This window comes from Colletotrichum chrysophilum (assembly GCF_026319265.1).
Source record: "Colletotrichum chrysophilum strain AFK26 chromosome Unknown scaffold_183, whole genome shotgun sequence".
NCBI lineage: Eukaryota > Fungi > Ascomycota > Sordariomycetes > Glomerellales > Glomerellaceae > Colletotrichum > Colletotrichum chrysophilum.
The window spans coordinates 51,560-70,010 of record NW_026517470.1 but is presented as its reverse complement, the minus strand read 5'-3'; the positions used below and the strand labels follow the sequence as shown (position 1 = coordinate 70,010).

Genomic DNA, 18,451 nt, shown 5'->3' with positions numbered 1-18,451 from the left:
CCACTGGCCACCACTGTCTTGTCTCTGGGAAGGGACCCAGTTAAGTCGTAAACATGATCTCGAAGCTCTTGGGGAAGCTGGAGGAATCGGCTCACTGGTTGCAACTGAGCTTTCTTCAAGGTTCTGGCCTGTCCCTGCTTGCCGGCTCTGGTCCTCTGCTTAACCGATGAAGGCTTTTTGCCGGGCTTCTTGTGGTGACGTCTTTTCGCCATCTTGCGTTGCAGCTTTGGTGACCCGCCAATTTCGGATGGTGGGGAAAAGTAAATGGTTCATCGAGAACAACGACCGCATCGGCCGGCCGGACAGAGACGATGGGTCGATACAAATACTACCAAGTTGCCTTGTCTGTAGCTGAAGTTGCCTCTCAAAGACCATTCCAGAAGTATCATTCTGGTTGATTCCTTCCCTTCTTTGTGCAATAGAATGGCCAGCGCAAGTGCGATTTTCGAAGATAGGCTGCTTTTGTGATTGTATATGAAATCTACCTAGAGGGAAACGGTCATTGATGCTGCACCAATGAAGTTATGCAGACTGTGGCCTGGAAGTTTCTACAGGGTCTGCATGAAGGCAACTAGAGAAATTTATGATACCTACGCCATTGGATCGTGTTGTGTGAGATCATGCAAAGGATATCTGGAAACAAAGAGCAATTTATTTGAGAGAGTATAGGTATGCTTCATTTCATTTAAAACTCCCTCGCAGTTATCAAAGGCTTGATTTGAGATATGTTGGAATGGCTAAGGGAGCAGATAGCAGACACGGGACCCCTGTGACCATTGTGGTCCCTTCACCGCCTTATCCGTCTGTGTTCTACCCACTGACTTCCTCCGCTTCAAACGCAAGCTTCACATGATACACCGGATAGTCATAGGTCGGCTTCAGTTCACAAGCCAACACCTGATAGCCAAGCCTCTCCTCTTCCGTCAACCTATTAGTATTCCTTTGTTCACAGGAACACAAGAAACTTTCCTTTTGAGACTCAGTCAAGCCACAACAATCCAAGTCAATAATACACCATCCATCGCAAACATACTCCACTCAACATCCAGCGTGGATAGCCACCATCCAAGCGATGGACTCAATATGATCGAAATGCTGGGAAATTCCTATTACTCCGAGTGATTTGCTGTCGGCTAGGTGCTTGAGAAACAGAGCCGCACGTCAACCATCTTTGAACTGAAAGGATCGACTTGAGTCTTTGACTTTGCGGGAGCTTTCGCAAGGTCCGGACTTGGGTGACTTTCATGATTTAGGAATTGAATCAAAGCTGGCTTTATGATGTACCAGCGAAATTAAGAATCTAGACTGCCTATTTGACAAGCTACAGTATCGCACAGAGCGAGTGCTTTGCATATTTGTAATCTCAACAGAACATGGGCGACATAAAGCAGTGGCATTGGATCAGAAAGATGAGATAGCCTCTTTCGCCAAAAGCAATGCTCTCTGCAACCTGCTTTGGACTTTCAAGACGAGATGTACATACCTTTATGTCATTTGGTCAAGGGCGCCTTTGCTGGACTGAGAACGACATAGTAACATATCGCCTCACAAAAACAGGTGACGTCCACGATGAGGTCCCAAATGACCTAGCCGCTTTGTCGTCACAAAGGCTAACTCGAGGCCTAGCATTTCTATAAGAAACTAAAAGACCTCTCACTAATGTGGATGTACATTCTAGATGACGATACTACGTTCAACTTGAGGCCGAGGATGGTTTCCATCCTCGAAGGGCGGTAGATTCAGTCTTTCTCACTTTCAATATCAAATGGAATAAGGGGCTCGGAGTCGCTAATAATTTCAAAGAGAGTTTCTGTCTCAATCAATTCATTCATTGCTAAAGTAACTGAAAAGACACAAATATTTTAAGCCCAATTGTGGGTGCTAGCATGTATGAGAACTGCCCACCGCATCAAAGAATGTTAGAAGGGATCACCATGCCCAGTTCCCTGGTGTTGATGAGTTAGTCGAGGTCTCAACGTTTTGCAAATCAGATTGACTTACTTGCACCAAGCCTTCCAATGATCGGAGACTACCGCGAGGTTCGACTTGTTGGACATGTGGCTCATCCATTGAGACAGTCCTCGGTCAGGGTTCTCAAAGAATCTTGCAACGTGCTTAGAGGACGCGCTATCTTTGCACAACTGGTTAATGACCCGGCGTTCCAGATACGCATAGTCAAAGAACATCTCAGGTGTTTCTCGCTGAAACATCTTTTGCAACTGGCAAAGCCAGACAACTGCCGGGAGGTCCACAGCGCTGAGAGGACGGTTTCCAGCCTGGGAACCGCGAAGTTTTCCCAAGTCAGCCTCGACAGCGCTCCTCACCACCCTGTCACTGAGTGATAGCTTCCAAACCCCTGTTTACTCCTAGGCGTAAAAGAGATGTTCGAGCAGCGGGATGCCGCGCAACTCCCTGCGAAACCCGAAAGTGTTCCTCTGTGATTCGCATTTGATGTGGAAGTTGAGACCTTTGGTAATGTCTTCAGGAGTCAGGTCGGTCTTCGAGATCTGCTTGAGGTGACGATGCAGGGGGACAACCCTCTGCGCGGCTAAAGCCAGGCGGTCGGCGGTAATGGTTTTGGTTCTGATCTCGCTCAGCCTGAGGCCTTGGGAGCGCCAAAACCGAATGATACATTGATCAAAGGTCTGAGGTGGCTCCGGAGCAAAGGTGGCTGCCTTCTGTAACCCGATCAAGACTTCGAGATCCTTCCAACGAGGCACGGTAATATCGAGGCTCAAAATGCGAATGGCGTTGTACTGGTGAGCGACAGCCACGAGGGATCCGGAATAGCTGACACTGAAAGCCTCCGCCAAATGTGAGGTAACTGACACGCTGCAGAGAAGGCCACCAAGGAGGATCGGGTTTTGGATGAATGGTTTTCCATCCGAGCCATGAAGCAGAGCAAATCGGTAATGCTGCCAGGCCGTGACTTCGTTGCCAGCTTGCGTCATAAGGCGGGCGAAAGACCTTGCGTCTTGCAATTGTCTGTAGTTCAGGTATTTCACTAGGTCAGTAGCGACCCGTGACATCAAGTCTGGTATGTTCAAGATGTCGAGATAGGTCCTGCACATTGCCGCGGTGCTGAGACGGACGGGAGAGCCCGCCGTTTTCGATGATTCTGAGACCATGCGGGACGTGAGAAGGTCGAGACAGGCCACGGATTTTCCTGCTGCCAGAGACTCGCGTTGAAGTGTATAGAGCCTCCGGTGCTCGAGACCTTGCACTTGGAAAAGTGGGATCTCCGGATAGCGCCAGGGGTCGTCCTTGATTCCAGCTTCCAGGTTCGACTCGCTGTCTAGGTTCTCCAACATGAACGAGACGTCGCAAAGCAGCCAGTCTTTCATATTTGACTCCGATAGCCATTGCATTTTGTCGACGTTCCGGATAGTCTTGTCATCCCAGCGCTTTGAGCCCTCTGCCGCACTGTCGGGCCAGAAGGAGCTCTGTCCTAGACCACAGAAACAGTACATGGCGTTCGACATTGACCCCAGGTTGTCAAGGTATGGGTACTTCTGAATGAAGACGGTCTCAAGGTCAACAAGATGCTGGAAGCCTGCCTGAGTTACAAGCCATGCGGTGATGAGGTCGACTTTGGAACTTGAATATTCTGCCCAGAGCCGCTGCAGGAAAGACGAATATCGCGACAGTCTTTGAGAAGACAACCGAGCTCCATCAACTGGTCGTCATCAAAGGCTACCCAGCCACTCTGTTCGGCCTCTTGGGAACAATGCTCTGCTTCTGATGTCTTCTTGGTTGCGGCTCGGTCTGGCCTGGTCACACCATTGCCTGTGGAGAGACCAGCAGAGACGTCTTCATCAGAGGATTGGTAATGAACGTCGTCATCGTCGGCGAGAATGGCGAAGTAGTTGGTTTGGGATGTGTCTCGGTCCGACAGCGTCGCGGAGGGGGGCTTGCTCGTGGGTGGGGAGGCGGAGGGTCGAGTCGCCTCTGGCTTGGGATGAGCAAAGGCGTCAAGAATCTTCTGAAGGCTCTCGTTGAAAAATGTATGAGTTGCATTCGCGGCCTCGGAGCCGTGCTGGAGAAACCACTCCGCACATCGACGGCGGAGGCAGAGCGACTCCTCCAGCGCCTTCCTCGTCTCCTTCGGCATCACTCGCCCGGCGTTTGCACATGCTATTGCCAGATCCACCAACTCGCACACTTTGTACTGGCGGGGAGAAGTGATTGCGGTCTTGAGTTTGCTCGCTTCGAGGACGAGCCAGTCGAGGGCTTCAGCGGTCTTGAGCTTGTACCGCTTGTAGGAGGAGGATAGGTCGCTGTAATCCATCATCGCGCAATCCAAGCTGCGCGAGGGCAGCGGTTGATGGGTTGAGCGTTTGCAGGTTGTCGGGTCCGCGGAAAAATGATCTGCAAGTATGTATCAGTAAAATTTGGTCTTGATTTCTTTAGAGAACTGGGAGATTGAAGCTGACGGGCATCGCAAACTGCGCGGAGGATGACACTCACTGTGTTGACCTTGCTGCTGGGAGGGTGAAGGAAGAAGTTTTTTTTTCAAAACGTCTGGGAGGGAAGGAAGTTCCCAGGTCGACTAGGTTCGAAAGAGAGGCAAGCGGCAACCTGCATACGGACGGTATGTTCTGTTTGCGCAGACCCACTCTGCGTATCCTGCTGCAACTCTTCGACGGACGAATGAAGCCCGTTGGGAGACATAATTGAATGCCACTGAAACTCATAAACTGGGTTGATTTTACATCTAATAGAGAGTATAATGTACAAGACGACTCAACGCCTTCATAGCGAGGACTGACCACCGGAGGCAGCGTGAGCGCTGATATCCGAGGGTCCACGAAAGCCCCTTTAAAGTCTGTCATGGGGAACACCGCAGTCCATGATATCAATTCTTTGTTACGCTGACCATACAAGCTTCCAGTGATCGAACGCAAATTCTTTGTAAGACAGCAATTCTTTATATAGATTCACTGTCACTGTAGTTATTGTTGTGCTAAGAGAGGCCCGTCTCCTTCGCAGTGCCAAATTATTCCGAGTAACGGCGACACAGCCGACGAAATAGCATTGGAGACAAAGTCAAACAAATTTCCACACTGAAATAAATGATTAGAATATATCGAGTGTAAATTGAGTATTTTTTATCAGTATATGAATATGAGTTTGTATTTAGAAGGTAAGCCATTATTCCATGGGTGTGAGCGCTGCATGGAAGCAGGGATTGACGGAGGGCTGACGCGGCCATGCGGTACTAGAACCACCGGTTCGTGGCGGGTACGATTCGAGCGGAAACATGAAGCTTCTAAAGTACAGATTGATACAAAACCAGATAGATATGAAATCTGGTGAGCTGCGGCCAGCTTATGTTCTAACCGAGGGCCGCGAGCATGCTTCTGAAACCGCCATTGGCGCTGACAGCAGCCCCATTCACCCATCTGCCTTCCTCACTGGCAAGGAACCCGACAATGTAAGCAATATCTTCCGGCTCTCCAAATCTTGGAGCAGCAGACGTCTCCGCGATATACTTCTCCTTTAGCTCCTTCGGCATAGACTTTGTGACCTCCTCAAATGCATCCGTAAGAGTCGGCCCCACGATGACGCTGTTGAACGTGATACCCTTCTCAGACGAGAACTGGTCGGCGAAGGAGCGCGTGAAACTATCCAGCGCAGCCTTGCTCGCGCCGTACGTGATCATTGGATTCCCGTTACCGACGCGGCCCGCAATGCTGGAGATATTAATCACGCGCCCGCCGGTTTTGGGCGCCGCGTGCTCCATGTAGGCGATCGTGGTCGCCACGGGGGCGTACACGTTGGCGACCATGACGGCGGAGAAGTTGTCGGCGTTGAGCTCGGGCGTGGCTTTGTAGTGGTCGATGCTGGCGAGGACGGCGTTGTTGACGAGGATGTCGATGGTGTCGACTTTCAGGGCCCCGAGGGCCTGCTTGATCACGTCGGGCCAGGCGTCCGGGTTGAGCGCGTTGGCCTTGATGACGACGGCGTTCTTGACGCCGAGGGCGCGGCACTTTTCGATGGTGTCGTCGGCGGCGGATTGGTTGGCGGCGTAGGTTATGGCGATGTTGGTGAGGCCCTTGCGGGCGAGGTGGATGGCGATGGCTTTGCCGATGCCGCGGGAGGCGCCGGTGACGACGGCCGTCTTGCCGGCCAGGGACCAGGGCTCGGGGTTGTTGATGGGGGCAGACATGGTTGATGGTGATAGATGGATGAAGAAGATAACTTTGATATTGAGTGTAAGGCTTGGTGGAAGAAGAGTGAGTTAAATGGTGTCGAGAAGATAATCTCATTTGACCCATCCCGTAGCGGTCCTTTTATACATGTAGACGTGAGTGAGATTGACACCTTTCAACCTTTGGTGAGTAACAGGCCCTTCTCTCGACATCTAGAATGTCATCAGACTTATGATTACCACATCAAGGTTGAATCTTCGAAGTGACCAAGCCGGGGCTTCATCCCTCCGCAATACTGGTAGCAAGGTCATCAATACGACTTTACCATGCGGCCATGACGCTGAGCCATTCACCATGTAAGCCCCGAGTAGCATTGAAATCGCATGATTATCCAAAACGTCGATCTCTTGTTAGGACCACAATACATTCAAGCCGCAAGACCATATCGCGGCTTGGCACCGGGTCATAATGGCGCGGGTTAAACCAGATGATTCCGAATGTGGGACCATTTCTCTAGGCAGCTTATCCGTGGTCGGGCTCCGAACAAGAGCGTGCGCTGAGCAATCAGTGAGATCATGCAGCATTAATGTCGAGGGAGTTTGTTTGACGACATTCCTTCGGTTTCGGATGTGAGAGAAGCCACATGGCACTGGCCGGGAACCTGCAGCGGATGAAAATGCGGCCCCATACGGCTCGGGTCTAGCGGCGGGATGTGTCGCGCGCGGGATCGTCGAGCCTGGCGATTCGGCCGAACAGCCGGAGGTGCAGTGATTGATAAGCTGACTCCAAGGCAGCAACACTTGCGTCTCCGGGTTTAGCGTCCGAATCCCAGCATTATCATCCCGATTGAATCGCCGTGGACCGCCGTGGGCTGCCGTGGCCCTCCGTGGACATTGATCACCGGGAGTGTTAAAAAGCAGTAGAAAGAACGATATAGATGCGGTTTATTGAGATCTTGCGACCGTCCTTCATTCAACAGATGGTTCCCGAGAAAAGAACAATACAATACAGAACGGGAATCTAGCCAAAGGACACGCTATTCCGGAGTAACCCATCCTAAGAGACAAACTCTTACACTCTTCAACGTCACACCACGCAAGGAGGCCAGCCATCTTAGAAACCAAGCAGAATCTTCCTCCAAGGAATCTTCTTCTTCTCTGCACCCGCCGCCGAAGCCCCGTATCCCTCCTCCTGGACATTGTGCTGTCCCACGATGGCCAGGAAAACATCGTTGAGCGTCGTGGGACTGACGCTGTGGTGCTCAATGCCCAGCACATCCTTATTCTCCTCGAGCATCAAAATCAACTGACCGATGGCACTCGAACTGCCCGCCTCCCGGCCAGTCTCCCCTTGTACCCGCTTTCTCGTCTCCTGAACCTGCTGCGCGCGCGCCAGCACGTCAGCCGCAGAAACGGAGAAGCGCATCTGCCCGTGGTACGTCGCCGCCTCAATGCTCGCCTTAGGGAACATCATCTGCACCCACTCGCGCATGCGGTCCATCTCCTCCGGCGTCGAGTGCGGCGCGCCGCGACTAACAAGATGGACGTATAACGAATCCCCGAAGCGCGCCTGCAGCGTCTCGACCTCGCCGATGGCAAGCATCCGCTGCGCAACAATGCCGGCGCGGTTAGCTAGCGCGTCCGCCTCTTCCATACTGTGCGTGGTCAGCAGGATCGCGCGGCCCGGGATGATGGTGCTCAGAGTGCGCCACATGATGCGCTTGGCGGCTGCGTCGAGGCCGGAGGAAGGCTCGTCGAGGAGGATCACGGACGGGTTGCCCGTGAGGGCTATGCCCAGCGAGAGCTTGCGCTTGTTGCCGCCCGAGAGGTGCTGTGCCATCGTGTTCACGTGGGCGTCCAGGCCGACGGCGCGGACGACGGCTTGGACTTGGTACTCGACGTCCGCAATGCCCCTGAGACGTGCGTAGTGGCGCAGGTGTTCGAGGACGGTCATGGAGTCTATCGCGTCGAACTGCGGGCACACGCCGAGGTTGGAGCGGGCGAGGGCGCGGTGATCGGTGATGGAGACGTGCTCGACGAGGACGTCGCCGCCGTTCTTGCTGGGCTGGATGTCGCCGCGGATGAGGGAGATGGTGGTTGATTTGCCGGCGCCGTTGGGGCCGAGCAGGGCGAAGACCTCGCTGTGGCGGACGCCGAAGGTGACGTTGTCTACGGCGGTGAATTTGCCGAATTTCTTGGTCAGGTGCTTGACTTGGAGGGCGTCGTTTGAGCCGGTTGTTTCGACGCGGGTGAGTTCGTTGACGACTTCTTGGTCGCTGTAAGGTTGCTCGCTCTCGACCTGGTGTGTCCTCTTGCGCTTGAGAAAAGAGGGAAGTTTGTTTCCGCTGTCGTGCCATAGCAAGGTGCAGAACAGAAGCACGGCTTGGAGAGCTAGGTAAAGAATCGGGCCTCCGTATGCGTCCAGGGTCCCGGGGTAGCTGAAGAAGTCGGTGCTGTCGCAGGCCAAGTTGAATGTGTTCAGGCCAACAATCATGGCGCGGCAGACATTAGCGACTGGGAAGAAGGCCGCAACGGTGTAGTGCCCGATCAAGATATTGCGGTCGCTGACCGTAGCCGGGGAAAAGGTCAAGATGTAGAGGAAGGCGATAAGATAGATGGCAAAGCCCACGCTGTTGTAGGCCATGATGGCAGCAAAGGTCGCGATCTGGCTCTTCATAAAGAGCGAGAACACGTAAGAGAGCAGAATTGAGGTGAGTCCGTAGAGTACGAACACCGGGAAGAGGTAGCCAGGGGCGTACCATACATCTGAGGTCGCTACGAAAATGACGGCCGCGATGATGAGGGCAACGACGAAGATGCCGTAGTCGAAGATAACATGAGCCGTCCAGAGGGGTAGTGATCGGACTCCGCTGGAGTATTGCAGACCGCGGACGTTGGAACGCCGCTCGACGTTGGGGTAGAGCCCGAAGAAGGCTGGGACGATGGAGAGGACGATGCTGAAGAAGATGGCCAGTTGGATGGTGTCGATGTTCGCGGCACCGAAGGCGCTGTCGAAGGAGATGTACCTTGTGACGATGTTGGTGTTTGTCAGAGCGACGGTGAGAAAGTTCTGGGAGACGACGGCGGCGGCAATGGCCTTGTAGTCTTCCGTGTCTGCTCGCCATGCCACAGTCGGGGGTCCGTTATCGTTGGAAGCCCAGAAGCCTCCAGGCATGATGTTCTTCCTCTCATCGTCCACATAGTCCCGCAGGTTAGCCTCGGACGAGATGCTGTTCAGCGTAAAGTTGCCCGATTCTGGGGCCAACACATCGACGAGAGAGGTAAATGCAGTTCCGTCCACGGCCGCAGCTGGTCCGGCAGCGACACGCATGTTCTCAATGACACCATCGTACATCCCGCTCGTTGCTCTCCCGTTCCCGTCTGTGGGGGTGCAACTCGACGCAGGCTTGTCATTGATGAGGATCTGCATGATGGCCGCGGCAATGACGGGGATGAGGAAAGCAGCCACAAAGGGGACCCAGTTGGTCTTGAAAAGGGTGACGCGCTTGTACACCAAGACCGTCATCTGCTTCAAGAAGCCAGTCTGACGACCCGACTGGAGTCCGAGCGAGTTACGGCCGCCGTCTGCCATCCCCTTCTCGGTAACCTGACCTGAGTCATCGGAGAACCTCGCGCCAGGCGCAGGGCGAGACTGGAGGTCTTCTCCCTGGACCTCTTCGGCGACGTTGAGGAATACATCTTCGATGTTGGGACTGTTGATTTTGTACGGAAGACGCGCTGCTTCAAGGGCGCGGATGACCTCTGCTGCCAGGTTGGATGACGGCGCAGTGTAGACGATGGTGTTTGATGAGACTTTCAAGTCGACGCCGTGGACTTCAGGGGCTACTCTGACATTCTTGGCGTTCAGGACGTGGATGCGGTAGCCGGCGCCCAAGGAATCCTTGAGCGCAACCGACGAGCCCTCTGCTCTAAGCTTGCCCCTGGAGAGAATGGCGATGTTGTCCGCCAGGAGGTCAGCTTCGTCGAGAAAGTGCGTCGTCATGATGATAGTCCTTCGTCCCCTTTCTGCCAGCAGGATGTCCCAGATCTTCCTCCGCGAAAGGGCGTCGATGCCGGAAGATACTTCGTCGACGCAGCACACGGCGCTGCCGCCGGTCAACATCATGCCGAGCTGCAGCTTGCGCTTCTGGCCGCCGGACAGGGTCTTGGACTGAGCGCTCTTCTTGGAACCGAGGCCGATGGCGTCAATCAGCCATGTCATGTCGTCGCCACCGTTCGTGTACCCCGTGGACTTGAGTTGGTTGAAGATGCGAATGTGTTCGGCGACGGTCAACTCGTCCCAGAGAACGTTCTTCTGCGGGGCAATCCCGATGCCGCCCGATGCGTCGATGGACACGCTGCCCTGGTTGAAGCGGCTGATGCCAGCGATCGCATCGAGGGTCGTGCTCTTCCCGCTGCCGTTAGCACCCAGCAACGCGAGGATCTGGCCCCTTTTTGCCGTGAGGTTGAGGTTGTTGACGGCGACAGTCGGCTCCCGAGGCTTCGAGATGAAGGAGAAGATGCGGCGGAAGAGGCTTGGCTTGTAGACTTTCGTGAGCCCATCGATGTAGACTGCTTCCTGCGGTTGAGGCCCGACACCTCTGTAGATCCTACGACTCTCCGACCCGACACCGTGGATCTGGCGTTCGACAAAGGCTGCCACCAGGGGATAGACAAGAAACTGGATGATGAGAAAGATCCAGAGGACGATGCCGGGGAGACTTGAAGCGCCGGTCGGGGGTCCCTTGATGAGGTTCATCGGCCGGCCCTCGGCCTCAAATCGAGCGATCGACTTGATGAAGAAGACGAAGGCGCAGGGGGTGAAGAGAAGACTGAGAACAGCGACGGCGGCAGAGGGCGGGTCAGGGATAGCTTGGGCAAGGACACCGAGCAGGACGTAGACGAGGGAGTTGACCACGCCGGAGAGCTGTGCTTTCTTGAAGAACGTGGCGCCGAGGATCGCTTGCGACGTCAAGGCGAGGCCGCCGAGGATGAAGAAGATGATGATGATGCCGATGTTAGTCTCCTTCCATATCATGGTCCGCGCGATGATGGAGGCGACCAGCCAGCCGGGGAAGTAGATCGTGGCGAAGGAGTAGAAGTTGGCGACCATCCGGGCGACCTGGGGCTCCCACTCGTACCGGGTCGACATCATGGTGTCGATGAGCTGGGAGAGGCCCTTCTCGCGCTCCGTAGCGACGTGGCCTGGCAGGTGGTAGCTGACGCCGATGAGGGCGAGGACGAAGGAGACGGCGAGGTAGTCGATGAAGGTCTGCTGGTAGCGCCGTCTGACGGAGGCTTCGCGCTCGTCTTCGGTCTCGTCGGTGAAGCCCCATTCTTGCACGTTGGCGAGCGGATCGGAGTCGGCTGCTGTGGAGTTTAACCGTACTATGGCAGAGTCCACGGCGCGTTGGAGAGGGAGGGTGTAAACCTGCGCATCGTTGTCACTCTTGCTCACCTGGAACTTTTGTCCCAGAGCGGGATCGCCTCGAAGGGTGTAGTTCCATAAGCCGCCGTCGCCCTCGCTGGGAGAGGAGTGGAAGACAACAGCGCCGTAGCACGGCGTCGTCCCTCTCGTCGCCGTTTGGCATATGAGACTCAAGTCGTCGACGTTGGCGATGGTGGTGGCGTTCTTGCCGGCCGCAGCGACCTCGTCCGAGAGGGAGGAAATCACGCGCTCGATGTCGCCGCCCGTGTTTCCGTTGCTGACAAACACGACGGTGTTGCGGGAGCCGTCGGCGGCGGAGAGACCGTCTTGCAGGGATCGAACGGCGCGTGGGTCGGCGATGCCGTAGTCGTTTTGGGGCCCGTTGAGATTTCGGCCGATGCCCAGATATATTGTGAGGATGATAGGAAGGATCAGAGCTGTGTAGATGGTTGATCCGGTATGTCGAGATATGAGGATGATGTAGTTCTTGATTGTTAAGATACCGATCTGGCGCAGCAGTGCGGATCTTGGGGCCGCCATTGCGGCGGTTGAGTGGCGGTTCAGCAGGTGTCGATGCTCGTGAATTTTGCAGTAAAGTTCTTGTAAATAATCTGAATCGTAGTAGGCTTCAACCGAATGGCACTAATGTGGTTGAATCAAGCTGTCGAGGAGCAATTCCCAAAGGCTTTGATAAGTCGTCAAGTTAACGAGACCTAATGTTGATGAAGCGACCAAGATGGAAGCTGATATTTATGCAATGTTTCAACGTAAGCTTTCGACAAAATTCCAGAGAGACCAAGCTCACGAACGCAGCGAAATCAACATCCTTTTGAAAGAACAAGCAGACCTCAAAAGCAAGGGACCCTGCCTGTGTGACGCGCCGCCCAACAAGTCGGGCATTCAATCACAATCGCACCGCCGCCGTGTCGTATTCCCAATTGGGTTATTCGACGGGGGGCACGCAGCAAACGGTCAACACTACCGCAAGCTGGCTGGGGGAACAGCCTTATGACATCTTACCAGGTAGGCGGACCGTGTTTACTCGCTGTCAGATATGGCTCATCAGGCGCAGCCATTGGACAAGTTTCGAAGGCCAAGAATCTGACAAGATCGCTCTTCACACGTGCTGTGCCACATCGTGCCTAAAATCCTCTGCCTCTGTCGTATGGCGCAGGGCGAGCGTTGTACAGGGACACATCCATTTCCTCAAAGGAGTTTAGCGTTGGTGTCTCAGCCCATGGCAGCCACTTTGCCGGGATATGACGCTGGTTGGAGGGAGCAACAGTCTCCCGGGCGGTCTTTGGGATTGCTGACTGCAGATTTGCAGGAAGGCGTAATACTGTCATTTCCTCTTTTTGGAAGAGGCGCACTTTGCAAACGATGCCCAATAAACTGATGTCTCCTCTGCGGAATCAGTGTGCCGGGGCGTCGCATCGTGGTGGAGATCGGGAGCTCCGTGTTGTTCGGCGGTTCAGCGCCCGGATGACGGCTCAGCCCTCGGTCCCTTTTCAATCCGCTGGTGGTCGACGGGTGCAAGCAAAATGATGTTATTTGATATATCGCTAATGATTTGAAGTGTACACAATATGCCTTGCCGATCTCATGGCACCCTTCCAGAGCTGGTATTACCCCGTACATGAAAAATCCCGTCGCTAACAAAAAATGAGCCGCTGCTTCTGCAGCCCACTGGAAATACTGCCTGGAGAACACAATACCCTAAAGATTCGCCCTGCTGAACGGGTCGCTCTTCATCACCTCCTCGACCTCCTTGTACGCATCGTAGCCGTACAGCCACGGCTGGACCTCGGGACACGTCCATCTGCTCGGAAAGGGGCCCTTGAGCTCTTTGCCGAGTTGAGACAGGAAGATTTTGTCTCTGGCCTCTTGCTCTGGGCCGTCGGGCATGTGGAAATCATGGCGCTGCGGCGGGAAGTTAGCCATTGATCAGCGTGCCAGATGAACAGCTGCACTCACCTGCTTGAACGTCTCCCTCACAATCGCCTCGCCGCGGGCTTTGCGGAGCTTCTCGTACAATCTCAGGGCAGTCGGCAATTGAGACTTGCTGGTGAGATGGCCCAGCAAAAGACCAAGAACAGCGCCGTCTTCTACCGCTGAGTTGGCGCCCTGGGCGAGGTACGGCAGCATGGGGTGGCATGCATCTCCGCTGGAATCCAGTCGTTAGCGAACACTCAGCGCTGGGTTATGAGTGAGATGAGGCAACTTACACGAACACAAAGTTGGACTTGTCGCTCACCCATGAGGCCATCTCTTCTCCTGAAAGCAGCATTAGTATGACCGTTCGCGGCGAGCATTTCATCATCAAACTTACTGTGCATCAACTTCCACTTCTCGACACTGTCAACAGCATCAAGGAACTTCCTCAAAATCGGGTCCCACCCTTCAAACCGCTGTCTCAACTCATCGACATCACCCGCCTGCCTGCTCACCCCCGTCGGCAAGTCATCCGGCGCCAGCACCACAAGATTATACATCTTCTCCGCCCGCATCGAGTATCCCACACAATGCGTGCCGGGCCCGACCCAGAAATGCACCTGCGGATTCTCAATCCACGCCTTCAGCTCCGGGTCGCTGATCTGGTCAACGTTCAACACAACACGGTACGCCAGATCGCCGGTCGCCAGCGGCGGATCGTCCGCCTTCAAGAAACACGCGCGCGAGCGCGACCACAGCCCGTCGGCGGCGACGATGAGGTCCGCCCGAGCCTTGACGCCGGACTGCGTGGTCAGCTCGGGGAGGTCGAAGTCGATGCTGTCGACCTTCTCGCCGAGGGCGAAGCGCACGCCAAGCTCCTTGGCGCGCTCGTACAGGGACAGCTGCAGATCGACGCGGTGCAGGTCGATGAAGGGGGCCTGATACTTTGCGCGGATGTTCTTGTTGAAGTTCTCCTCCTTGGCGAGGACGCTGCCCGAGTAGCGGTGGACGACAAGCGTGTTGGGCTCCGAGGCGGATTTCCAGAGGCGATCTGGGAGGCCCCATTTCTGCAGGATGCGGGTGGAGTTTGGCGTCACCTGCAGGCCTGCTCCGACCTAGGGGGGGATTTCTGTCAATATCTCATGAAGAAATCTCATGATGGGATGATGAGATCTCACCTCGAGCAGCTCCTTTGCGGATTCAAAGACTGTGACTTTGTGCCCCGAGAGAGCTGCCGCTACTGCTGTTGCGAGGCCGCTCAGACCGGCGCCGACGACTATGATTTCCAGTTGTACTGATGATCTGGTGTGAGCAGTGACCTGGTTCATCTTGTTAGTTACCATGGACACGCCATAACCACGGGTAGAGTCAATCAAAGACAAGCACCACTCACCGCCATGTTGTCAGATTTCTCAGCCGACGATGCTGACGCTCTTGGGAAAATCAACGAATTGAGCCACCGAAACATAGTGTCGTCGTTCGGGCTCGGCAGCTTCAATAAGAACTTGAGACAAGATGCGTAGAAAAAAGAGAGTTTGGGTTCGGTCGCAATGGCAGGACTCCCTTACCACTCAAAGAATGCACCACCAAGAACACGGTCGGATCGAAAGAACAGCTCGATCCAAGTGTTCAACCCATGTTCTTCTTCAAATCTTTGTTGGGAATGCGCCTTCGGCAAGTCCCCCTTCTCTGCCTAATTTGCCGCCCCCCCATGCTGTAGGCTTCCCCGGAGATCCCCCACACTGCGAGCCGGAGGCGCGGGAGCGTCCCGCGGGGGCATTATTTCTGGGTGGACGCAGTAGTGGGAAATCGAAATTGGTGGTGGACGGCGTTGGATGCGCTGGCGGGAAATCCGGGGTCTCGGGTTTTCCGCGCTGTCGCCGCCGTGTCTCCCAGCCGCCTGGCGGGCCACTATTCACGGCTGGTTACGAAGTTCCCACTGGAATCAAGCCGAATGGAAGGATGGAGAAGTGGATATACGGGGTTCTCGTAACGGAGGCGAAATCGGCAAAGCCGGCAACTGGTTTCTGCTGCGTGGAGAGGTTCCAGGGTCTGTTGCTGGTGGCCCAGCTGTTGCTGTGTGATGAGTGTGTTTCGGCGGTTTTTCGTATGTGCGAAATATGCGCGCGAGCGACCTCGGCGCAGTCATCTGCCGATTATATTGGCCGTCGTTGTCAGCGGCTTCGGGGCTCGGCATGTCATCCCACGACAAAAACCAAGCTGCTCAAACTTAGACGCTCTCCCTGATTGTCACTACGAGGAACAACAAGTTTCAGGATTCTTGTCAAGTCTATTTCTTAGCAACTTCTGTTTTTGGCAACTCTACATCCGACCGAGAAGCTATTCTTGTTGTGTCGTCTCAAAAGTTCATACCAGTCTTACTGCCACCACCACCTCCACCTCCGCTATCAACCCCGCACCATGGCGCCCAAGGGTCCTTACAAGCTGGTGACCGTCAACACGGCCCCTGAGCGCGCGAAGCGCCTCGTCGGCCGTATGATTGAGGCTCTCAAGGACCGGTACACGATTGAGCATGTTGCAAACTGCGAGAGTAAGCCATTTTCTCAGACATGACAGCTGTTTGGTAGCTGACGATTTTCACAGGGATAGATGAGGTCGAGGGCAAGGTCAAGGAGCACATGCCTGATGTCCTGGTGAGTTTATATTCCCCCTTTGAGAGAGATTGCATCTGACGATAGCAAAGTTCTGTGCGTCAATGTGGACTGCGGAGGAGGCCAACCAGATCCTGTCGACGGCGAGGTCAATCAAGCCAGACATCAAGACGCACGCCATTCCGCATGGACTGCAGGTTGAGAGGGGCCCTGATGCTATTGTTGAGCACCTTCTTGAGGTCGTTCCCCCGTTGATTGACCAGTAAAGAGATGCACACTGTTGCCTTCGTAGATGAAATACAAATGATTAAATCATGCTGAAATTGAGATGCTCCATTTGCATTGTGAACACTGGGGTGGAAATAATGATGTCCAAATATTGGCTTTACGGGATCATTCAACCAAGATCCATAATCATGAAAGACTTCACCTTTTACATTGCCTCCTTGCGCATAGCCTTAGTTAAAATTGGGCGCAACAGCTAATCCCTAAGACTGAGCTCATCAGTCACACATAGAGCACGGTAGTTGAAGTCTCTCAACCTGTCACACCATTGACACCTCAGATTTCATCCAATGGGGAAGCTCTATTCTTCGTCTCATTACACCACTCTCTCACTCTAGCCAATATAGTCCTTGCATAGTCTAGAGTTGCATGGATCTCAAGCACACGCCACAGCCAACCCGACCACCTTACTTCTCGTTCTCGAAGACGTTGACCAGAGTGCCGATGTGGGGCAGAATCTCAACCTTGAACTCATCGCCGTGCTTCAGCGTGACCTTGGGCTTGCGGCCAAGACCGACGCCCGCAGGGGTACCGGTGATGATGACGGTGCCGGCGGGCAGCGTCGTGCTCTGGGACAGGAAGCTGATGATTTTGGGAATGCTGAAGATGAGATCACTGGAAATATCAACGTCAGTGAGATGGTATTTGAGATGGATTGAGGGTTGGACTTACTCGATGCCGCTCTCCTGGAGAACCTCGCCGTTCCTCAAGCCGCGCATTTGAAGCTTGGTAGGGTCCGGGATGAGGGACTTTGAGACCAGGGTAGGTCCTGCGTTGAATCATGCTGTCAGCATCTCTGCCATCACACCTTGGGAAATCTTGGGAGATTCATCTTACCTAGGGGGCAAGAGCCGTCGAAGCCCTTCGCGAAGCACCATTGCGACTGGTTCATCTGGTACGTCCTGCTGGAGACGTCGTTGCAGGCGGTGTAGCCCAGGACGTAGTCCATGGCGTCTGCCTCGGACACATTCTTGCACGCCTTGCCGAGCACGACAGCAAGCTCGGACTCGTAGTCGCCGCAGTCGTCAGCCTGAGTGAGGTGCGGCAGCACAGTCGGCTCCGGCCAAGGGTTACCCAGCGCCGTGTTGGGCTTCCTGTGATTGCTATCAGCGACCGGACAATTTATCGTGAGATTTGCGAAGATCGACTTACAGGAACACGGTAGGAACGTCTGGCAGGGCGACGCCGACTTCCTTTGCATGCTGGATGTACTGCAGCCCGAGTCAGCATTGCATACCCCTTCATGCAATGAGAGATATAGAGGTCACTCACGTTCAGCCCGATACAGCGGATGGTGCCGACCTCTTTAGCCGAGACGGGCGAAAGGACGCGGTCGATGACGGCCACCTGATCGGTCTTGCTGCCGGGGTTGAGCACGCTAGAGCCGGACCACACAGCGACCTTGACCTCCTTGCCGCCCCGGACAGCCAGGCCGACGTCGACTGACTCTGATTCCGGTTCTCCGATCAGCACCTTGCTGGGGGCATCACGGGGGACGAACCGCACGAGGCCTGGGTTTGATTAGCAAGCGAGCTTATGAGGGGGACCGGAACGGCTGCCGGGTGAGAGGAAGGGAAGGCTTACGGGAGAAGGTTGATGACGAAGACATGTTGATGGTGTGAGGTTATGTGTGTGCGTGTGAAGGCTCCCAATTGAGATCCAGTCTTCTTTGGTGAGATACCGTAAGATTTTCCCAGCTCGAAGCTCTCCTTCAAATGCAAGTTCGGATGGCGTTCGCGGAGTAGAGGGGTCGAGAGGTTGGTGGGAGGCGTCTCCGAATCGTGGAATCCGACTGGGGCTCCCCGCACCAAGTGCCGATGGGCGTTTTGGGGATTTCGCCGGCTCGGAGGTCCGGGAAGTGTCACACAACAAGCCACAGCAGCTCTGAACTGTGTTTTTCTGCGTAGTCGCACTCTCGGCCTGCGCTAAGCCAGATGTTGCACGCACCGCCATTGGTTGCTTCTGTACAGAGTTGATGACATGCGGAAAAGCCGGGCGCGGCCAGGGGCGCAGCTCTGGGGTCGAGTGGGGGGGATGCGAGGA

At 54.7% G+C, this 18,451-nt stretch overlaps 6 protein-coding genes across 6 annotated transcripts; 1 reads left to right on the top strand and 5 right to left on the bottom strand.

The window, feature by feature from the left end:
* Window positions 1–2,366: 2,366 nt before the first annotated feature.
* COL26b_012631 (uncharacterized protein) lies at window positions 2,367–4,288 on the bottom strand (the record flags this gene model as incomplete). Its single annotated transcript, XM_053185270.1, has 2 exons — window positions 2,367–3,589; window positions 3,664–4,288. 2 exons carry the CDS (start codon window positions 4,286–4,288, stop codon window positions 2,367–2,369), a joined length of 1,848 nt encoding a protein of 615 aa, XP_053030807.1.
* Window positions 4,289–5,335: 1,047 nt separating this feature from the next.
* COL26b_012630 (uncharacterized protein) lies at window positions 5,336–6,169 on the bottom strand (the record flags this gene model as incomplete). The annotated part of the gene is made up of 1 exon (XM_053185269.1): window positions 5,336–6,169. The coding sequence occupies one exon, from the start codon at window positions 6,167–6,169 to the stop codon at window positions 5,336–5,338; it is 834 nt and encodes a 277-aa protein (XP_053030806.1).
* A 1,096-nt stretch (window positions 6,170–7,265) lies between these two features.
* Window positions 7,266–12,119, bottom strand: COL26b_012629 (uncharacterized protein; the record flags this gene model as incomplete). The annotated part of the gene is made up of 1 exon (XM_053185268.1): window positions 7,266–12,119. The coding sequence occupies one exon, from the start codon at window positions 12,117–12,119 to the stop codon at window positions 7,266–7,268; it is 4,854 nt and encodes a 1,617-aa protein (XP_053030805.1).
* A 1,176-nt stretch (window positions 12,120–13,295) lies between these two features.
* Window positions 13,296–14,910, bottom strand: COL26b_012628 (uncharacterized protein; the record flags this gene model as incomplete). The annotated part of the gene is made up of 6 exons (XM_053185267.1): window positions 13,296–13,499; window positions 13,554–13,743; window positions 13,805–13,853; window positions 13,909–14,626; window positions 14,690–14,830; window positions 14,905–14,910. The coding sequence occupies 6 exons, from the start codon at window positions 14,908–14,910 to the stop codon at window positions 13,296–13,298; spliced, it is 1,308 nt and encodes a 435-aa protein (XP_053030804.1).
* A 1,022-nt stretch (window positions 14,911–15,932) lies between these two features.
* On the top strand, window positions 15,933–16,389 carry COL26b_012627 (uncharacterized protein; the record flags this gene model as incomplete). The annotated part of the gene is made up of 3 exons (XM_053185266.1): window positions 15,933–16,062; window positions 16,116–16,165; window positions 16,216–16,389. 3 exons carry the CDS (start codon window positions 15,933–15,935, stop codon window positions 16,387–16,389), a joined length of 354 nt encoding a protein of 117 aa, XP_053030803.1.
* A 426-nt stretch (window positions 16,390–16,815) lies between these two features.
* Window positions 16,816–18,017, bottom strand: COL26b_012626 (uncharacterized protein; the record flags this gene model as incomplete). Its single annotated transcript, XM_053185265.1, has 6 exons — window positions 16,816–17,023; window positions 17,081–17,177; window positions 17,246–17,502; window positions 17,561–17,619; window positions 17,681–17,919; window positions 17,993–18,017. The coding sequence occupies 6 exons, from the start codon at window positions 18,015–18,017 to the stop codon at window positions 16,816–16,818; spliced, it is 885 nt and encodes a 294-aa protein (XP_053030802.1).
* Between the last annotated feature and the right edge of the window lie 434 nt (window positions 18,018–18,451).